This window comes from Arctopsyche grandis, chromosome 3 (genome assembly GCF_051622035.1).
Source record: "Arctopsyche grandis isolate Sample6627 chromosome 3, ASM5162203v2, whole genome shotgun sequence".
In the NCBI taxonomy this organism is placed as follows: Eukaryota; Metazoa; Arthropoda; class Insecta; order Trichoptera; family Hydropsychidae; genus Arctopsyche; species Arctopsyche grandis.
Window position 1 is genome coordinate 5,566,313 of NC_135357.1, and position 22,271 is coordinate 5,588,583.

The 22,271-nt window shown below is 34.8% G+C and overlaps 2 protein-coding genes across 6 annotated transcripts in view; one reads left to right on the forward strand and one right to left on the reverse strand.

The window, feature by feature from the left end:
- Positions 1 to 12,711, reverse strand: part of LOC143909803 (NAD kinase-like) — a 37,479-nt gene extending 24,768 nt beyond the window's left edge. For 2 of the 4 annotated variants that reach the window (XM_077428000.1, XM_077427999.1), the window contains exon 1: positions 968 to 1,222. In XM_077428000.1, the coding sequence (XP_077284126.1) occupies positions 968 to 1,101 (134 nt within the window). In that variant the 5' untranslated portion in view covers positions 1,102 to 1,222. Of the gene's footprint in view, positions 1 to 967; positions 1,223 to 11,013; positions 11,339 to 12,567 lie in introns of those variants that run through there. The other 2 variants (XM_077428001.1, XM_077428002.1) reach the window with 2 other exon arrangements.
- Positions 1 to 22,271, forward strand: part of LOC143909790 (uncharacterized) — a 743,449-nt gene that overhangs the window by 134,374 nt on the left and 586,804 nt on the right. The window lies entirely within an intron of this gene.

The following is a 22,271-nucleotide window of genomic DNA, read 5'->3' on the forward strand; positions in this document are numbered from 1 at the left end:
TTGCAAATTTTAAACGTTCTTCTTAGCCTATGTGTTATTTTAAAAATTTTGCAATCATGTCTTTTAAGACATTTTATGAACTTCTTAGTGTTAACATTGCAAGTTCACCATGTCAGATTTTTTTTTAATCGTACTTTTGACTGTTTTCAGTTATTGTGAATTGATTTTCCTATATTTTTTATTTATAGCTTTATTTTTTATTTTTTTAAATTAATACTTGGAAATTCTCCCAAGGCCATACCGACCCTAAAGGCGCTCTTCCACCGAATACGTTGACGCAGACGTATAGTTTTTGCCCATACGAATGCACATACGTCTCGTTGACGTACATATGTTCTGTCGCGGTCGTCAGTTGCGATACGTCTGCGTCAACGTATTCGGTGGAATGGCGGCTTAAGGGCTTGCATGCACCGCATACCCCCGCGTAATATAGTTACGCCACTGGTTTCTCCTATCACATTCACTAATGTCGAAAGCGTTTAATACTATGTACTAATAGTGTCAGATGCGTCATTTGGGGGGGGGGGGGGGCTCGGGTGAGTGACGCCCCTGAATAGTATGGTAGTAAATAAAATGTAATATGAATAGTAATAGTAATCGTGTAAAAAAAATATCACCAAAAACCCCTTCCCCCTAGTGTTTGGGTACACGCATAGCATAATTAAAAATCATTTTGTAAATGATTTAAATTTCAATAAAAAAAAAGTCGGAAATTCCGAATTATAAATATATGTACCTGCTCATTTCACACGACTAACTTTTAAATATAATATTAGATAATATTAGATAAGATGTCCAAAATACATATGTAGTTGTAAATTTATCTATTCCAGTCATTCGTACGTAAGGGTGAATGGATCTACTTAAAGATAATACAATCAGTCAACAAAATAAAAACAAGGCTAAGCATTTATGACTTTAACCTTAGGTTGAAATGAAATGAAACACGAAAAGTTAACAAACTTACGGCCACGTTCCCGATCTGGTTCTGCGACGGAACCTCAAAGGCAGCACATTACAGGGATAATATCCAGCAGGACCTCGACCTCTTCCTCTGAGGGTGCTGAGGTCCACGTCAGACCCTATCCAAAGGGACTCCATCAGGCCAAGAGCACGCACTCGACCACTGATCGGCTTCAATTCATCGCCGAACTGCTTCTCGTTTGATAACCGTCATTCGCGGAACACAAGCAACTTCCTTCGAACGATATCACAAAGTCGCGCCAAACACAAGCGGTACCCATTCAACGGCATATCTCGCACGAACACCAATTAAACTGCTGATTGTTTACGGAGAAGGGGTTGAGGAGGGGGAAGAAAACAAATTATATAATGGTGTATTCAGTTTGCTCACGCTAGTGTCAATAATTACACCTATAGTTTCCCCTGTCACTACTATGTGTAATACAATGTAGCACTTAATGCTTATGAATTGTTTGGAAATTGTATCGACCGGTCATAGAATGAGGTCACAAATGTCTGAAGAAAAAAGTCACGGCGTGCATTTCGCGCAGAGGAGAAAGATTTTCGCAATCGAGATGGAGATGTCGGTCAAGTGCGACGAACTGCAGACCGTGACCCATTTTACTAAATATTTTTTCACGATACACAAAATTAGATTCCTATATTCAATCTCACACACGAAACACTATCGAAATTCACTATTGATCAGTATATCAATAAAAACTTAACAATTGTTTGTGTATGGTATCACTTGAAAGTTACGCCGTGTATATTATAGGCAAGACTTTTTAAATACTGGACCAATAACAAATGTGTCTTATGGTAAGTGAAATGAGATACAAATGAAATTTCAATTCAATAAACTTGATTCTCTAGAGTAAAAGTACTACTTCCGGTTAGGATAAAAATATTTTTAAAAAAAATCTATAAAATTTATGATTTCTATTACACATAAAAAATCATTCTGATTCGTTGAGCGGTTTGGGAGATAATTGAATCCAAAAACTTTAAAAAATGAGGACCTTTGTATAGGTATAAGGGAAGCTACCATTTCCGGTCAACTTAAAATTTAAAAAATAATTTATGTCGTATCGATAAGCATTTTAGTAACCGATACTAAGTTTCAGTTCGATAGGACAAACGGTGTTCAAAAAATCTCCAAAAATTCACAGACAGACACACTAACACACACACATTTTTTCTAGATCATGAAAAGTTTTTTACTTTCATTTTCTAGAACATGAAAGTTCTAGTCAGAATCTCGCGTTCGAATTTTCCCATGATTACAAAATTTCATGTATTGCTACTACGTATGTACATAGATAAAGTAAAAAGAAGACAGAACATAACATAAATATGTATATTATTATTTTTAAGCCAAATCCAAGTTAAAATGAGTTATTCAAACCCTTCTTCAGCCCCTTCTCAAAAGTACACGCGCGATTAGTTTTTCTTAGTATTAAATATAAATTTTATCAATTCGAGAGATTTACTTTTACTTTTTATCTCTTATAAGATATTCTTTAACTAATTGTATCAATGCGTCAAAAACTGATAGGTGTGTATCATAACACGTGCACTATTCGCCGGAAAATGTGACGTCATAAAACTCGAAACATTTTCAGGGCAGGGAGAGAGGCGTCGCGAGCGAAATTCGCGTATCGTCAATTCGAGCTATTAAGGCCAAAAGAAAGTGGCGCGCGCTTTTGACAGCCAAGCGGTGGAAAGTCGACGCGTCGTGCAACCACTCGGCACTCGGCAACTCGCAGTACACTTTCAAGCGAGTTTAACCATTGCAAAATTCACATTCAAATTTATAAGAACGATTGCAAACGGCGATTACAGCGATCGAACGGTTTGCGGCGTTTGCTGAAACACACTTCAAATTTGGCGGGCGGAAGTACCGTAAGCGTTCACGTCAGCTGATCGTGGCGGTTCGACTGATTCGGTCGCACGCACTCAATTTGCCCATTCGATAAACTGTCAACCTTTAACACTCGCGACACGACCCCGTGCGTGTCGGCGTTCGCATTTAGACAATCATCTCCCGGATGGGTGTGAGTATTTATTTCATTAAATATTTATGTGATTAAATATTTATTTGATTCGAATAGGTGGGTCAACTGTAATTTCGCGGAGCACATCGTCGCTGCGACGGCGGCAATCGTCAACTGGCGGCTGGCGGGCGCCACATATTCCAACGAAAACCGCTACATGAGGGTGACCAAGCGTTGCCTATTTCTAAAGACATCCCACAGCGCTATCGTCAATTTCGTTTCGCTCCGAAAATCCGGTGAAAGCTTATGGAGACGCCATTTTGAACATAACTTTTCGCCATTTTGTTTAACTAGTGGTTAGCATATAATGCTTGGAACAAAGTAGTCACGGGCTTAAATCCCACTGGTTTTTGCTAGCCAGACCTTGAATTTGTGACTCCAGTTCGATCGTTTCGTATCAGAGTTCGACAATTTATCTGATTTCATTGAAACGGTTCCAACAAATTGGCCAACCTTGTCCATTTTCTCGCAAAATCTCGCTGAATTGTTTAAAAATGCTGCAAATTTACAAATTTTACCATATATTTATCTCTATGGATGATAATTGATATATGTATTTACTTTGTATAATACTAACAGCGGCGTTGCGGTGAAATTCTCTCTTTTTGTCGTACAGCCTTACTTAATGTGCGCAAGCAGGAAACAAGAGGAACAGGCTGTTCCTTTTGTATCCTGCTCGCGCACATTAAGTATGGCTGTACGACAAAAAGAGAGAGAATTTCGCCGCACGCAAATGAATACTAATAATACTTGTATCAAATATACAATGTTTCTCGCCAGGAAGGCGCATTGGGGTTATGTGTTAGGCGTTCCTGCTATAAATTAAAAATAAAGCAAATTCACAATACGGATTGAGTCTATATATGTATTATAATGTAGTACTTTTTAGACGTCATATGTAACTACACAAATAATTACTTTCTAGCAATCGATCTCATGTTTTTAAACCTGCTAGCAAACGATCGACTACTTACTGGTCCAGTTATCATTATTTATTTGAACATACTTTGTTCTAGTTAATATTTCTCTTATTTTAATGCTAGATTTAAGACAAAAACTCAAAAACTTATTTATATTCTAAACTATTTTAATTAATTTGATTTAATTTAGTATATTATATACATATATAGCCAGCAGCATAGCTCGGTCGTTAAGCTTCTGCTTAGCGACGTGAGGTGCCGGGTTCAATCACAGGTCCGGGCCTCGAGTGAAAATTAATTTTTATGTTTATGCTTAGAGTATGCTGTTGGTCAGACCTGGATTTGTGACTCCAGATTGATCGTTTCCTATCAGATTTTACCAATTTTCTCTGATTTCATTGTTGAAACGGATCCCGGTAAACATTGGCTAAAACCCTTCCTATATACAATATGTCACCTATAATTTGTGATTGATTAATGTGCAATAAATAAGTTTGTGTACAATTTGATAGATGTCTCATTGATTTGCGAGTTTTTCAGTGTCTCGTAATTCAGTGACTTATATAATGAATAAAAAATGCTGCAATATTTGTAATTGGCCAGGAAGGCGCATTGGGGTTGCCTGTAATGCCTTCCTGGTATGTAATTAATAAAATAAATATACATTGTATTGTATATGTGATAACTTGCGAAAGCATTATTTTCTCTTTGTTTCTGTTCAATGTATTGAGAAAAAGCGGCATCTTGTCTTTGAACATAAAATAACATGCGACGCCATAATTTATAGATATCCATAGTTGTAACCATTAGTCAGTTTACGACGACGTTTCCGCTAGTAAAATAAAAATATCTGGCGTGTTCGAGAGAACTACAAAGATAGTCATACCACATCGATCATAAAACTATTAACAATATTTTTTAATTTAACCAAGTCGTCAAGTCCAGAAAAGTGGTATAAGACTTGGAACGTTTTCAAATTTATAAGAAAGCAATCACATCCATTTAATAGATTTGAAATACGTATTGTTAATTAAAAAAAAATATTTGCATCGCTTTCATCTCTGTGTCTCATACATTCATAATAAAACAGTTTTGTATCTATTGTCGATTATACTACAGTTTGTTAATATTGCAATGGAAACGGAGGAATTTAATTTCTAAAATAACTCAACAATAGGTCAGAATAGTACAATTGTGTTGAACTTTCGAAAACACCGTATGACGATATTAGATTGCCAAAATCGAGGCTGCAACCGAAAGAAAACTGTCCTCAGTTGACTTTCTTAAAATTTGGTCACCTGAAGTTTCACGCTACACGTAATCCGATGACGTCATCAAAACACGGAAATATCGTAAACGGTGGGCGCCGATTATTGTGATCACTGCTCTCGTTTTCCGTGACTCAGTCAGGCGAAAAAACGCGGGAAAATCATTCGGAAAGAATTAAAAACTACGCCAAATTTTAAATATGTTTATCGAATCCAAATTGACTTTCCAATTGAGTTTTTGGTGCAATTAATCAATTTATTTTACTTAAATAAAATTCAATATTTATCATGGAAAAGATTCGTACATAAAATATTGTGCACATGTAAAGTACAAGTGAACACACGACAGCCTACACATTTATTATTTCTAAATATTCGCAACAACGAAACCTGTATCATCAGCGGGAAATAAAATATTTTCCTTAAATTTAAGATTTTCACGTGCAAAAAAATTTTTGACACCAATTACGAAACATCAAGAAATAATAACATAAAGATTTTCCTCCAATAGAATTCGTTTATTTTTTATCAAACGTGTATCAACAAAATATTTTCCTCGTTGATTTTGCAAAAAAAAATCAAGATATTAGCGATAAATTATTTATATTTTTCAAATGATTTCGATTACTATTGCAAATAGCACGTGTTGCAATAATGCACAAGTACTGCATTTAAGCAATTTGTTGTGATGCGAAATTGTGCAATATTCAACGTTTGCATTTAATATTAATTTGCAATTGAAATTAAGAAATTGAAATATGTACATATGTATATTTAACTGATTACAGCAGATGCTCCTTAACTTATTTAGCCAACCACCCTCTTTTTAGATAAGAAAATACTATAAATCTACCTTATGTAAATGAACAAACAGATAGATACAGTGTCAATTATTTTTATATATTTATACTTGAATACGATGCAGTTTTTGGAATTTTCGAGTTGCTTTGAAATTTTTTAGGAATGGGGGGGAGTTAAAACACAGATGCACCCTCCGCCCCTCCAAGTATATTTTCAACATATAGCCGATACTTTTTATAAGCGTCCTAGAATTCATGGGTTATTGTTTATTTTATTTATAAATTAGATTATTTTTCTATACAAGTATTATTTTTTTAAATTAAGGGGTCTGGCGCCCCCATAGCCCCCCCCCCCCTGTGCTACGGCCGTGCAGTTTTGTAAAATTTTTGATTCGTTTATTGATGTACATATTATATAAGACACATGCACTTCTATGAATTTATCAAAATCTTGGGCTCTGCTTTGATAAGAAACTTCTATCGTAGCGATTAGCTAATTACAGTCGTTTTATTTTTTAGTATATTTAGAAGTTTTATGACCATCCTCTTTTCATTAAATATGTACATCGAAGGAAACGGAATTTAAAAAAATTGGTCTGTAACTTTTATTACTGGATATAATGAATATAGGCATCTGCTTTTTTAGCCACTACCCATTTTTTAAATTTCAATTTCAATTCCTCATTTGAGATTAATTTTATCAGTTCTACCTGTAACGTTAGAGGGCGAAAACACACAGAGTGGTATGGATCGTCACGTGTCCTTAGCTTCCCGCTATGACCGTAAACAGTGGGTGTTCCCCAGACCGAATTCGGGTGTACTTGAACGTGCAGAATGCATATATGGGCTAGGGGTGCTGTGTTTTTTTCGCATGTTTAAAAGTATCTAAAAAAAACACGTACCACGTCCCACCCAGTTTGTTTTGAGGTCCGAAAGAGGATTTTTTTAAGAATATCTTCAAATCGCTTATTTAAGTCAGAATTAAGAGTCTCCAGGTGCTGAAAGCACATGCGCCCAATCCTGTATTCCTAAAACTACCCTTGAAGGGTGGTAGCTCTCACTTTGGGAATCACTGGATTAAATGTAGTTTCAAATTTGACATTTATGTATGTTTTCTCGTTTGTTTATGACACACTCTAGTGGTGAAAATTTAAACTATAATATTTTTAGTATTCTTTTATTTTCACAGATGTCGTGTTCCTTTATTTTTTCAGAAGTTTGATCAAAAAAAAAAAATGCATACATACTCTTTTATTTAAAAAAAGAATACATATATGATTATAAAAACATTATTTAAATTAAAAAAATTATACCTGTGATATATTTTTAATGGATATCACAGTATTTAAATGATTGAACATATGTACTACGACCTGAAACACATTTATCACACGTAATTACTGCCTAGTTTAGTACCGATGCAATTTTCAGCATACATATGTATGTTATCAATATCCTATCAAAAGATAATAAAGGCACTAATCTAAATCCAATTTTAGCAACCGAGCTTTCCTCATATCTTTTCAATTGTAAATATTGACCTTCTGGTGTAGATTGTGCAACGATCAATCACCGTGTATTCATATTTGCTACCGTATTTTCATTAAAATTTCAAAATCTTCCGAGAAAGTGAAAGACAATCCATTAAATTTGTCATATACGCGCATGTCGTTTATTATAATTATTGCTAAAATCCCTAACACTGGGTGTGGTAAAACACACTTAAAACAGGGCTTGGTTGCCTCGTTCACCCCTGACCTCCTTTTGAATCGAAAAAAAAAAACAACAAAACTATCGACGCAAGGTCGTCGTCTGATTTGGAGTCGAGAATAATCTCGACGATGGGGACGAATGTGTCAAAGAAAGACATTCGCGTGTAATTTATTCGTGCAGCCAAGAAGGTGAATGGCGGACCGTGTCCAAAGCGCCCATTCGCTCCAGGGATTTCGGATTGGCGATTACCCGAACGAGGCCAAGCCTTCTTCCAAGATTACAGTCATCAGCATCTCAAGAGCTTGATGCCCTTCAATAAACTGACATCCTTGAAGCGAGAGGACCGTCGAGTGAAAAGCAAATTTGCACCTTGCAGGATATCAGGCCCTGAACTACTCAATTTACAAATTTCAATATTCAATTTCACATACCAAACCCAAGTCACATATTTTGCCTTGGTCACCGATACATAATACACTAAAAAAATTGCAAGATTTCCCAACCGAGAAAAGCATTTCATACAAATAATGACGATATAATAATGGGTACCATTTATCGGCCCGGCAAAATAGCCCTATTCCAGGCAAATCGGGTATTTATCACGACATAATATGCAAATAACCATCTCTAAAACATTTCACCCTGCAAATAAAAAGAGTGCCCCTCTCCAAAATAGCTCGCACGACCCAATCTGGGTCCGCCCGGCAAATCAAACGTCAAATGGGTTGCCAGTAACAAAAACAAAATTTGACAAAAATAAATACCGACCCTAACAACCTAATCTTAAATGAATAAAACCAACCCTAACTTAACCTAGCCTAACCTAACCATAAATAAGTTTTGGTTGCTAAGATATTACGATGTGTTTGAATGGATATTACGATGTGATTGGATTATTCGTCACATTGAGGTGGTCACATAGACAATTTTTGCCATGAAAATCGCGAATACACAATATTTGGCACTCAAGTTCTCGTTAGTATGATAGTTATTGTTAGTATGATGGACTTTTCGGCTGCCAGATGTTCCGTTATAGAGATTTTAGTTACTTTGTGACGAGTTCTTTGTGACCAGTAATCACCGAACCGTTTGGACCATGAGGAAAGTGGGAATGGAAAGGAGCGGGGCGACGCGCAAATCATCCAACTGTCAAAAATTATAATTTCAACTGGTTATGATTTCACTGAAACTTCAAAATTTATTTTTGTTACTGGCAACCCATTTGAAGTTTGATTTGCCGGGCGGACCCCGATTGGGTCGTGCGACCTATTTCAGAAATGTTAATTTGACATTAAATGTCGTTTTGACATATGTCGTATAATTTATTTTACAGCCGTGCAAAAAATATTATCCCTTTAATAATTATATAAAGACTAGTGTTGTGCCCGATGAAAAATCATTACATGGGTTATGGCATATTAAGCTATTAATTAAAAAAAAAACTAAAAGAAATATGTTGGTCCTGTTTTCGATCCGCACGCGGTTGTATTTTTTTCAAATACCTTTTACATAAATATATTTAATTTAATATTGTAAAATACATATAAACAATATAAAATACCAATAGAAAACTTTATTAATTAAATCAGTACATGGCGCTAAATGTTCAGAGACTTATGTATGTATTTCCCTAGAGAAAAAGTTGGTAGCAAACAGTATATATATAGAAGTTTTTCGTTTATCTGTCATTATTTTCGTATTATATTCGTGCGTTTTGTTGGCAGTGTTTTGTCAATAATGTCGAATCGAAACGACTATAATCGTACGGCGAGCGTTATCTCACACAGACATATACACAGTCACACACAGAATAGCGATATTATATATGTATATGATGCTGCTTGGATTTGTTACATTTAATTTCCCCAAAAAACAAAAATTAAGTACCCAACATTGAAAATTTGAATAATGTCCATGAAAAGCAAGCTATTTCTAAAATTTCAAAAACTATTATTTGAGTCGATAGGAACAGATTTTCAGCGACGGTATTACAGCCTAGTGAAAAGTAAATGTCTATTAAGTTTAAAGTTGCAGGGTAAAACGTTTGAGAATCAATCATCATCCATAATAGATTTAAGCACTATATTTGTACAGCTTAACTTACTATTAGTATACGATAAAACGATATTGGACAATCTGGCGCCAGTTTTTATCGTAAATAAGGTGACCGCGTAGTATGAAATTACTACTGAATGGAGAGTGTCAATTTTCTTTACAATACTTCAAACTATATAATAATAGTACTTGATAACGATTTAATTACATACTCTGTACACAGAGAATGAAAAAGCAACTCACATACTGTAGCTTTATATAGTAATAGTTCTTAATTACACAGTTGATAATCTTAACCTAAAAATTAATTCAGTTTAAAGGTTAGTTAGTTAGTTCAATTAACTAGTGTTGTATCCGATGAAATATCATCGCTTGGGTGTTGGCATATTAAGTTATTAAATAAAAACAATAATAAAATAAATGTGTTGCTCCTGTGTTTGATCTGCACGCGGTCGAATTTTTTTCAAATACCTTTTAAATATATTTATATTTAATTGTTATTTATGAAAAAAAGGTAAAAACTATCTACCTACCTATGTACATACATATAAACCATATAAAACAACAATAGAAAAATTAATTAAATACATAATTAAATTTTCTATAGTCTCCGCTAAATGCTCAGAGGAAATAATGGTAGCAAACAGTATATATAGAAGTTTTTTTCTTCCGTTATTATATTCGTACATTTTGTTGTCAGTGTTTTAGCTGTAACTTACATATGTATGTCGAATCGAAACGACTATAGCGTTATCACATATAAACACACAGACACACAGACTAAATAGCGATGATACTCTTAGTTGAATTTGTCATTATACAGCCGAGCATTAACATGTTGTTTTACACTATTCTTTCGCGGCTGATTTTACTGATCGCTCTGCCAAAATCTTACTGGTCTTATTCTTACGTTTATTAAAAAATCTTATTTTGATTCAATAACATTTCAAAATATTATAAACGTTTCAAATGTGAAGCATTTCTTCCATGAAGTTCTACCTAATAGTGAATTATATTTTGACGATTGCAACTTCATAAACTTTTTTGTACAATATAAAAGCAATGCTGAACAGACATTAATTTCTGTCAAATTGAAATACCCCCATTGTTCAAATGCATTGTTTCGAATCGAGGATTAGAAAAGTACGTCGATATTTCCACGCATCTTTTTACACGCGCAGATAAAATAATTCAATATAAAACTATTGATATATTTTTTATAAAAAAAATCACTCACCTAAAAGTCTTGAGTTTGTCCTGAAGAAGTGTGGGCATGGTCTTACGCAAGGGTCCAGGAGAGCCTCCGGGCGAGTTGTCTTTGGAGTTCTCCACCATGGCCCTGGCCTTTATCAGGTCTTGTTCGTTCATCTCGACGATATTTACAATCACTCCACGACAGAAAGCGTCGATCACTAATGGCGTCCACTCGACATTGTCGTCGAGAAACCAATAAATAAAAATGCGGGGACGAGAGCGAGAGAACTCTCAACGACACGTGCGCAAAGGCCGAACACTCAGGCACGTACTAATCGCTGGAAAAGCGTCGGAAAATTCCCGCGTACCTGAAATAGAAATATCACTTTTCTATATACGTATAATACATATGTGAACAGTAGTATAATTTCTTATCTTAAAGATGTTTTTTTTTATATAAAACAAACGAACTGAAATTTAATTTATTTGAATCGACAAAAAATATATTCAACGACACGCGATTAGTAACCAATGTTTTTTTTTATATTTTTTATTTTTATTTTTATATACATATACATATATAAAGGAATCAGAACTGAAATTGGAACTAAAATCGGAATTGGAAATGAAAAAGGAATCGGGATCCAAAACTGAAAAAGGAATAAATCCAGAACTGAAAAGGGAATCGGGATCCGGAACTGAAGAAGGAATCAGGATCCGGAACTGAAACACGAATCGGGATTCGGAACTGAAAAAGGAATCGAAATCTATGTATATTGATGTCGTCGTCATAAAAAATTATTTTTTTCAAAAACGTTACAGATTCTACGAACCAAAACTTACATACAAAGTCTCTTTCGAAATTATATATTAGAAGATATTTAATACGCCTACAAAGTTTATTTCAATTTGCTTATTTGAATTCACTTAAACTTTTCCCGAAGGGTAAGTGGCATTTTGAAAAGCTTTGAAGTTTGATTATTAACATGAAACATTTGATTATTAAAAGCATATTTATCATATATAAACAAACAATAAAATCTACTATGTATCATATTACATATAAATTCACACTAAAAACAAATTTAAACATACATATGTACATACATGTTGGCTCAGCAATGATCAAAGTACATATAGGAAGGTGATCAGCATTTAGTGTGATCAATGTCTAATAATGTTTTTCAATGAAATTATAAATTACCCCATTAAAACTTAGTATACATATTTAATTCCAAAAAAAAACATACTTTTTGGTATGAAATACAAAAAAAACATATTTGAACATACTTTTTAGAATAAAATGTAAAAAAACACTTGAAATTACATATAATAATATCTATAATATTAGCTTTAAATTATTCTGTATCTACCCATAGTTAAATTGCATGCGCAAAATTACGTAAGCTCAAAAGTAAAAACACAAACTTTTTATGCAACTTTCGGTATCAATTTTATACTTATTACATAAGTAAATATCTCCATATTATTGACAATATTTAAGAATAATACAACATATGGTTAAATCAATCAACCTAACTTCAAAAGGCTCAAAATAAAAACTAAATAGGGCAACAAGTAAATCTCTAATACAAACCCACTTGTTGATCAAGTAACCAAGAGGATAGTGCTCAAGTATGTATGTATGTAGTATGGAACTAGTGTGCACGAATGTCCGTGAAGCACTGTGGAGCTGACTGTGGACTTCCTAACACCACTTCTGGTCTCCCCACACTCCCACCTGTCGAAATGACAAATTTGAGGTCGAAATTCGAGAATCAGAACACGGGCATTCGCACAGCCAGACAGACAGACACAAGCACGTACCTATACTTACTCCATATATACCTGATTGCATATCAGAGCTTACAGTCTGACCGGTGGGTGGTGTCTTCGGCTGAAATTTCGAAACTGAATCGATGTCTCAACGTCGACACGAAGGTCGCACACATTCAATACACGAGTGGATATATTTTATTGGGAAGCCATAATAACTCCATACTTGTAAAAGGTGTCACCCCTATCGTCTTTATTAACCTATGCTTCACCTGTATGGAATAACGCCTCGAATACTAACCTTTCCCAACTCCAAGTAATACAAAATGAATCCCTAAAAATAATTTATAATACACCCATATATACTAACTTGAAAAAACTGCATGCCATATATAATATTCCGTTTGTTACAGACATTACTAACAAACTAACTAGTAGATTCTATGACAGAATCACCAATAACCATACGATCACACTTGTGAAGAGTCTCGGTGATTACAACAAAATGTCTATACCCTTCAGGTATAACACACAGATTACCTAAACACAATCTGCTTTAGGTCATCGACTTTAAAGAGTCTTTAATTAATATTATGTATTAGATGTATTATGAGCATTTACAAGGATTGTAAATAGGTTTTTGAGCTCTTTTTCCTATTATGCTGTAGATTAACATTAGAATAATATAATACTATGATTACTAACCAAATTAAATTAAATTGTAAAATAGAAAATGATCAGTAGATCAGTAGCTATTAAAATAGATATAAGATGTATTGTGAACATAATTTCGTAATAATAAAAAGCATTTCAATATCAAAACCCCTATCGTCTCGGTAAGGGTTGCGAGATGTGCCGATCTTATGTAATGCGCATGTACAATAGCTAGATTAATTAATTGATTCTGCTTAATGAAAGGGAACGGATTACCATGTCTCAAGGATGTTATTAATATGCATATTAGTTGATATACATATATTCGACCAATTTAGCACACTCATAAATCAATCTGCCATATTTATAAACAATGGCTGGAAATAATCTAGCTGTAGTACATACTTTTTATACGTACATATGTATATTTCGCTTCATGCTTAAGTGGTTGTACCTAAATACCAGGGCTGTGGAGTCGGAGTCGGAGTTGTGTAGTCGGAGAATTTCAAGCGGAGTCGATGTCGTAAACAGTCAACCGACTCCGACTCCTTTTTTTATTATTTTCTTTAATTAATATAATAGTTTTACGTACGCCGCGGATTAAGCGAATAGAATCCCAGAGACTATGTGACCGTTCAAGGGTTATCTGTTATCGGATTAACTAAGTGCTTGCACTTAGATCAACGGATATCTGTTATCGGATTAACTTAAGTGCTTGCACTTACTTCCAGGATTATATCTGGACTCTAAGTGCATTTAGGCTAAACAATGACCGTTATTAGTCCTTTCTCAGAATCCGTACGGGGAGACCCAATGCCGTGGAAATACATATCCGAATACGTGACTATATAACAGGTAAACAGATTAGACGTCCTGAGAGATCTACCCTTTATAAGGCGGTACGTAGGCGATATCATGTCATTCTGGACTGAGCACTGCCAGTGCGTGTATCTCCTTAATCATCAATAGATGCTGTGAAACGACTTCGGCCTTTTACTTGGATCCTCCACCCACCCCTACGCAACAATAGTATAACGGTATGTGTCAACTAGAGTCTCCAATATTATTGAAATAAATCCATTAATAAATTTTAAGGTGAAAGTCGGAATTCTCGACAGGACGGACCTCTAGGCTCGGAAGCGAGGTTCGGTCGACTCGCTCCTTCCTGTCATTGGTTGCCGTGACAGGAAGGAGCGACAATATCTAGTATTGCCATGCCCTGAATTAACTCGACTTTTACCTGATAAAATACTCCGACATATACTGCCTACTGACATATATTGCGAATGCAATATACACGCATTCGTTTGTGGTTCAATACAAATTCATCTAAATATGAATCAAAACGGGCACGCGTTGTGCCAAATTGACGCCTCATCTTTCTTTTCACACGCATCCAAATATTTTCCACATTTTTCGTATGTATTTCACTATTATTTAGATCCACTTTTACCGGAATTTGGAATATTTCCGTACGCTGCCCAACCGTCCGAAATTACATATATGCGAACCAGGCAGTATATGTCGGAGTATTTCATCAGCTAAAAGTCGAGTTAATTCAGGGCACGGCAATACTTAGAGTAGTCGCAAAGAGCAACCAATGACAGGAAGGAGCGGGTCGACTGAGCCTCGCTTCCGAGCCTAGAGGGTTCGCCCTATCGAGAATTCCGACTTTTACCAATTTTAATTTAAATAATTTCATTACAAGTTATATCTAAAATATAATTTCGAAAGAGACTTTGTATGTAAGTAAATATTGTTGGTTGGAAAATGGTTGGAAACTTTGAAAACAAGACAAAATTTCCATGACGACATGGGGATGGGGGGCGCTGCCGGATTCTGGTATAATATATAAAACATCTAATATATACTTTCGAAAGATACTTTGTAAGTTTGTAACTTAAGTTGGTGGGAAATCGAAAACAAGTCAGTTTTTTTTTTCGATTTAAATAAATAAAAAAAAAACAAATAAATATTTACTATTAGATTCGAGATACTACTAGATGTTTTAGCTGTTTATAATACTGTTACGTACGCCGCGGATCAAGCGAATAGAATCCCAGAGAATGTGTGACCGTTCAACGGATATCTGTTAACGGATTAACTAAGTGCATACCGTGCGACTGGTATAAGTGGTTTCAAGGATTAGCGACAGGCTAAGTGGAGATAAGCTAAACAATGATTGCACTTCTCATACCGTGGGAATACATATCCGAATACGTGACTATACAACAGATAAACAGATTAGGCGTCCTGAGAGATCTACCCTTTATAAGGCGGTACGTAGGCGATATCATGTCATTCTGGACTGAGCAGTGACAGTGCGTGTATCTCCTTAATCATCAATAAATGCAGTGGCCTTTTACTTGGATCCTCCACCCACCCCTACGCAACAATACAAATACTGAGCGAAGCCAGGTAAAACAACTAGTTATAAATAAAATCTTGACAATAAAAACAAAGTTGTGGTCAAAACCAAGACGTTTCCTCTGTTTCCTACTTTTTTTATCCTCATTTTTCTCATTGACTTATTTGTGTATAAAATTCCTACAAATATACATTTACACATGTACATGTACTTACTTTTTATTTATACCCATTTTATTACCAATAATTCAATAAATTGGGTTAAATGACAACTTTTAGAGATTTTTTTAATTCATTTATTTTTTTTTTATAATTTGAAAGTCTAAAGAAACAAGTCCAAGTCTAAAGAAAAACTACACAAATTGAAGTTTCAAAATCCAACATACATATATGTATGTAGATCCCTATTATGATTTATCTGAATAAAAACGCTTTTTATCGACATCTGGAGTGAAAGAAAAGATATGTACATAATCAATAATCATTCATAATAAAGGTAAAAACTTGATGAGTAAACCTATTATATGTATGAGAGTGAATCATCGGGGAAATTACTTTCAGGATAAAAAGGAAATATGTAGAAACGTATAAGATAATCCGAGCAATGAAAGTCTCAATATATACATATATGTAATACGAGAAGCTTTTAGTAAAATTCATTACGCTCTTTTACATTAAATACATATGTACGTACTATTGAGTAAATAACTCGAAAAATAGCCCAGTAATTTATTTTTAAATTATTACTTTTTCCGGTAAATTAACAAAACATATTCGCTGTGATTGATAACATTCCTCTCCTTTATTTAATAATCTTCTAGCAACACTGATCCGACCCAGTGCTTCATGCAGAAGAAAAAAAGTACAATAATTAAAGTAATACATAGTAAAATTCATCTTCCAAAGTTCAGATTCCGATGATAATATTGCAGTTGTTTCATTTACGACTAAATGTGTGTTATCGGTAAAATAAAGACTTCAGTTAGCTTTAAAGAAATAAAACTGAAGATAGTTTAGGTAAGGAACCTACCCAGAATAAGAAAAATAAAGAAATACTGAGAAAGGACATGACTTTTTTGGTGAAATTAAATAAAACTGAAATATTAGTTTATAAATAATTTTTTAGGCTATATATTTTGCCTTTTTTTAGCCAATATATTTTAGTTTACATATAATAAAAATGTTTATTAGCATTTGGCTAAAAATATTTATTACAAAAAAGTTTATTTTTGAGATTGAACAATCCGGTAATTTATTGGTAAACCGGTAATTGCTAAAAAAAATATCGGATTACCGGTAAACGGAAATTGCGGTACATTCGAATCCCTTATACAACGTACATACATACATAGGTAGGTACATAAATACATTGTAAATGTAATAAAATATATTATGTATGTAGATACTTGATTTACATAAATAAGATAGAATACATATGTATATTTGTAAGGTACGAACGCTTAAAAAATACATGCATAGACATCGATAAGTCACGTCTAAACTGTTTGAATATGTATCGTGTACTATTTTTTTTTTAATCTTCTGGGCGTTGAAAAGCACATTTTGCATACATATTTTTAAATTACTTTTTAAACAGTTCAATACCGCGAAAGATCAAAGTTTACAAAGCCTGAAGTTCACGATGAAGCGTTCACAATAGAGGATGCAAATTTTACGCAAACATTTAAATAGGTGTGAATGATCACTCATATCTGATAAAACTCCGCAATGCATGGTGTATGTATGTAGACGTGTAAAATTGCAGGATTTTAATTTGATTTGGATTTTTTTTATATTATAGGTTAGGTCAAATTTTTACTTATGCTCAATTTGAGGTTAGATCGAGCGTAGAACTAATTAAAGCAAAGCGTGATTATGTCATTATTGTGCGTCGAAATTGAGAACAAAAGCTCGCTATTGCTTTCACGATCTATTCAAGGTTGCATCTAGATAAGGAGATGTATACCATGTGGAAGAAGAATGGAACGCTGAAGGCTATCGTTACAGTAAAATAATAAATAATGGTAAAAAAAAAGGAAATCGTTCCAATGGCTCACGAATGAACCATTTATTTCTATACCTTAAGAGGAAATATAAAATATTCCTATGAATCATATTTGTACGTGTGTATACAGAGCCGCACCGTTCATATGTGCGAATTGTGCAAATCACAAGGCGGCCATCCACGAACCAAAGAAAATTCTCGGTTCCCCTTTCATTATTACTAGATGTGAAACAATAATCTAAAAGGTGAACAATAATAAAAAATAACGCTTTTTTCTACATATGTTGCCGGATATTATCACGGCCACCTTTTGTATTTTGTACTGAGAAACGATTTTCGATTGCAAACACATACAACAAGGGTGTGACCGTCAGCAAGAAAAGTGACCGTGTTCGGTGCAATAAATTTTGTTTACGTCGTACAATTCTTATTAGTTCGAAGCTTACAATATTTGAACGCCACTCGGATGACGTTTTAAAGCACCCCTGCCATACAAATCTAATATCAATGATGTTTATTACTAGAGGTAGGATAGCCAAGGGGCCGCTCATTGCTCCATTGTTGTAAATCCTTTGTAAAAAAGGTTCGACAAACCTTTAACAATGCATTTACAACATATGAACAATACGCGGCACCTTCTGGGTCCGGGCTTTATTTATTACTCACAAATTTCTGCGAAAAGTGCCACTCTTACGATTCAAAAGCTACGAAATTTTATTACGTCAGTTCTCTTCGGCCTTTCCTCGAGAGCTGTTGAAAGATCGTTTAAAGAATTTTATAAAATTATAAATCATTGTTTTTATAATATTGTTACGTACGTGCAATTGGATTAGGCCGAGTAGCATCCCAGAGACTGTGTGACCGTTATAATTTCGAGGATTATCTCTAGGCTTAACAATGAGATACCCCCGAATGCACTTAGCGGGGGTAGCGGTAACTCGGTCGCATTCCGGTAGAGTTCTTAGAACCGAAAGCGGTAGCGTGGGACCGACTTCCGTGGCACATCTAGTACATGACCATAACAATAGGTAAACAAACCGGACGTCGAAGATGCCCTGAGAAACCTATCCGTTATAAGGCGGTACTTAGGCGATATCAAGACATTCTGGACGGAGCACTGCCAGTGCGTGTACCTCCTTAATCACCAATAAATGCTGTGACACGACTTTGGCCTTTTACTTGGATCCTCCACCCACCCCTACGCAACAATATTAACGAATTCTACAAAATTAACGAAGTCTCTTATCAAATTGCTTTTTTAACATTACAATTAACGATGTCTCAACGCACAATATAAATTAATAAAAAAAACGAAATTAGAAGAAAATAAAAAATATTCGGGATCGCTATTAAAATTTATCACAACAAACAATGAGGTCAGTTCGATCGCTTGTGGATCTCCATGTGATTCTATATGCAGTGCCGGTTTTAGGGGGGGGCTAGGTCGGGCGGCGCCCGAGGGCGCCAAATAAGTTAGGGCGCCGCTCGATTCGTCAAAGGCGCCAAAATCCATACAAAATTTTAGATTAGAGCGCCAAAGGCGAAATTTTTTTCTAAGGGTGTTTAGAAAAAATTGCCCGAGGGCGCCATTAGGCGTAAGGCCGGCACTGTCTATATGTATAAGTAGTATCGGGAAATAATAATGAAGGGATTGTAAATAGTGAAAGAGTAATTGAAAATGGTGAAATAATTATTGAAAATAGTGAAAGTTATTGAAAATGGTGAAAAAATTATTCAAAAAGTGAGGTATTGAAAATGGTGAAAAAAAATTAGAAATCTGGGGGGGAAGATAGCAAAAATATTTTTGACACAGCTCCTCGAGGCGGGCCTGTGTGTATACTTGGAGAACAAGGCTTTTCATCGTTGCCGAATATATCGGTCGTTAACTCATAACGAGTTCTGATAATGATGCAGGTCATTGAAATTTTTTATTGTAGATTGATTACATAATGCTTAGACGTTGCTCGTGTCCCTTTTACTGACCTCAACACAGTGTATGTTAATTTTGAAATGGGTGCCCGTCAAGAAACTTTTGTGTTCAAGTCCAAATCTTAAATCCAATATCTTACAAAATAACGCCGCAAGATAGTCTCGTTGAATAGACCGTTATTATACTGACATGCTATGTATGTACGTGCTTGTTAAGTGACTATTATTATAAACACAATGTTTGAAATGATGTATTCTGGCTCTTACTGTATTGTGTTGGATGGATTTCAGTACATTTTTCAAGATCGGTGTTTCACTGAATGCCGTGCATCGAGAACAAAAACACTCCCGGCACACTTCTGTCAACGAAAATCGCGTGCGTCATACTGATTGTGCCGATTCACAAAATGTACCTTATTATTGTCGCATAATGATTTATTATTATACGAAACTACATCTTTTAACGAGCACATTGTGATTCATCAAATAATTTTAATAAATATACACCATGTTTACATACATATATTGTAGATAATACATTACCTTGCATATTTTTTTTTTAATTTGCAAGCAAACGTTGATATTTCAAAACTACGTGATACATGGTAGGTGTGAAGAATATAGTTCAAATATCAAAAATTATTTGTATAGTATTTCTACGAGCTTCTAGTCAAAATATAATCTTATACTATATGTACATATGTACCGGGTCTACGTGACGAGCCAGAATGTTAAATTACAGAAAATGCAAACATCGGAAGGCAAAGATCGAAAATCGAAAGATCTTAAGTCGAAAGATCAAAAAAAAGGGTGCATGGTAAACGGTACATACTCACTTAATTTGCGCGAGCAGGGTACAACAGGAACAAGAGGAACAGGCTTTTCCTCCCGTATTAATGTGCGCGCGCAGAATACGGGAGGAAAAGCCTGTTCCTCTTGTTCCTGTTGTACCCTGCTCGCGCAAATTAAGTGAGTATGTACCGTTTACCATGCACCCTTTTTTTTTGATCTTTCGACTTAAGATCTTTCGATTTTCGATCTTTGCCTTCCGATATTTGCATTTTCTGTAATTTAACATTCTGGCTCGTCACGGAGACCGGTATGTACCTATGTAGTAAAACAAATATTTTGTTTGTTTCTCAATTTTATCTTGAAAAGAAGTCCCATGATTTTGACACATATTACCAGAGAACAGGGTACGATAGTTGTTTTTTTGGACAAAAAATCCACATTTTTGTCCTCTTGCTTTGTACACTAATAGAGCGGTCTATTGTCATTGGAAAAGCATCCATTGACCGCCTAAGACCACTTATTACCCTTTTTAAGCCGAAAAACAAAGATTGTCACCTTAGAGAAAACTCTTTTAAGAGGGCTGTACACCCGAAACCTTAATTTTGTTGCCGTTCCTTTCTTCGATATATATAGAATGCGACAATATATATCAATATATGTATATATTGAGTGAATGCGACATTTGCGCTTCAACCAGATAATACGAATTTTAAATCGACAAAATCGAGGTTTCGTATTCTCCTATTTTCACCTCCAAAACTGGATCAATTTTTAAAAAAATTTCATCATCAGTATAAGAAAGATATTTTCTGTGCAATTTCTATGTACGTATTTTTTTTTAAATCGACCGTTAAATAAGCACGCTGGACTCTTTTCGTGGGTGTAAAAAAGAGGCGATTTTATAGATGTTTGGCGGCTCCTAGCTCCTATAAAAAATAACTAATCAAAAAAATAAAACGATAGATGCATCCCAATGGTAGATATCCATAGCATATTAAAAAATAATTTCTCTAGTGCCATAATTGAGGAAGGGAGAAGTGTAATACGTTTGTATGGACAAGGCGCTGGTGTCCAGCCCTCTTTAGAGGTTAAATTAGCAAATTTAGCCCCCGATTAAATCCTATGCCCTGGCCTAGTCTGTAATTATGAATGGTTTTATTACATACTAGCATACCTTGCAATGCCACAATAACGCATGCAATTCCCGTTCCCGTTTTTTACATAAATCATCACGGGCATGCACACAATAACTCATGGAAGTATCATCGCAATCGGTTGAATGGTTGCCACAATAACGCATGCGATTCCCGTTTCCCGTTTTAGTAATGGTATAGAATGGTATAGGAACGCATGTTACGGGGACGAGTAGATGATAAAAATTATAAACACAATTTTGATATGCTTATATTATATTTCCCAAAGCAGTTTGTCTTTACGAGATCTATGCTGACATGTTTTGAGATCCATGATACAAGTCTCGAATTATAGCACAATTTATGTAGTAGTTACGGTAACAAGCTACTAGTTTAATCAGTTAATAAGTTATTAATTACGTAGTCTAGTTAGGCAGTTCAATCGCAAGTGCCTTAACAAAGGGCTGGTAGTTGTATATATAAAATCTGCTGGGTAAAATCAACCAATCAGAGAACAGTTTGAACAGTTTGAAACCCGAATATAACTAGTTTAATTTTGAAACAAAGTATTTTAATAACAATCTGGGGGAAGAAGTAATAAACCTTAAGTCTTTACATATGTTATAAGCCAGCAGTTTGGCTTAA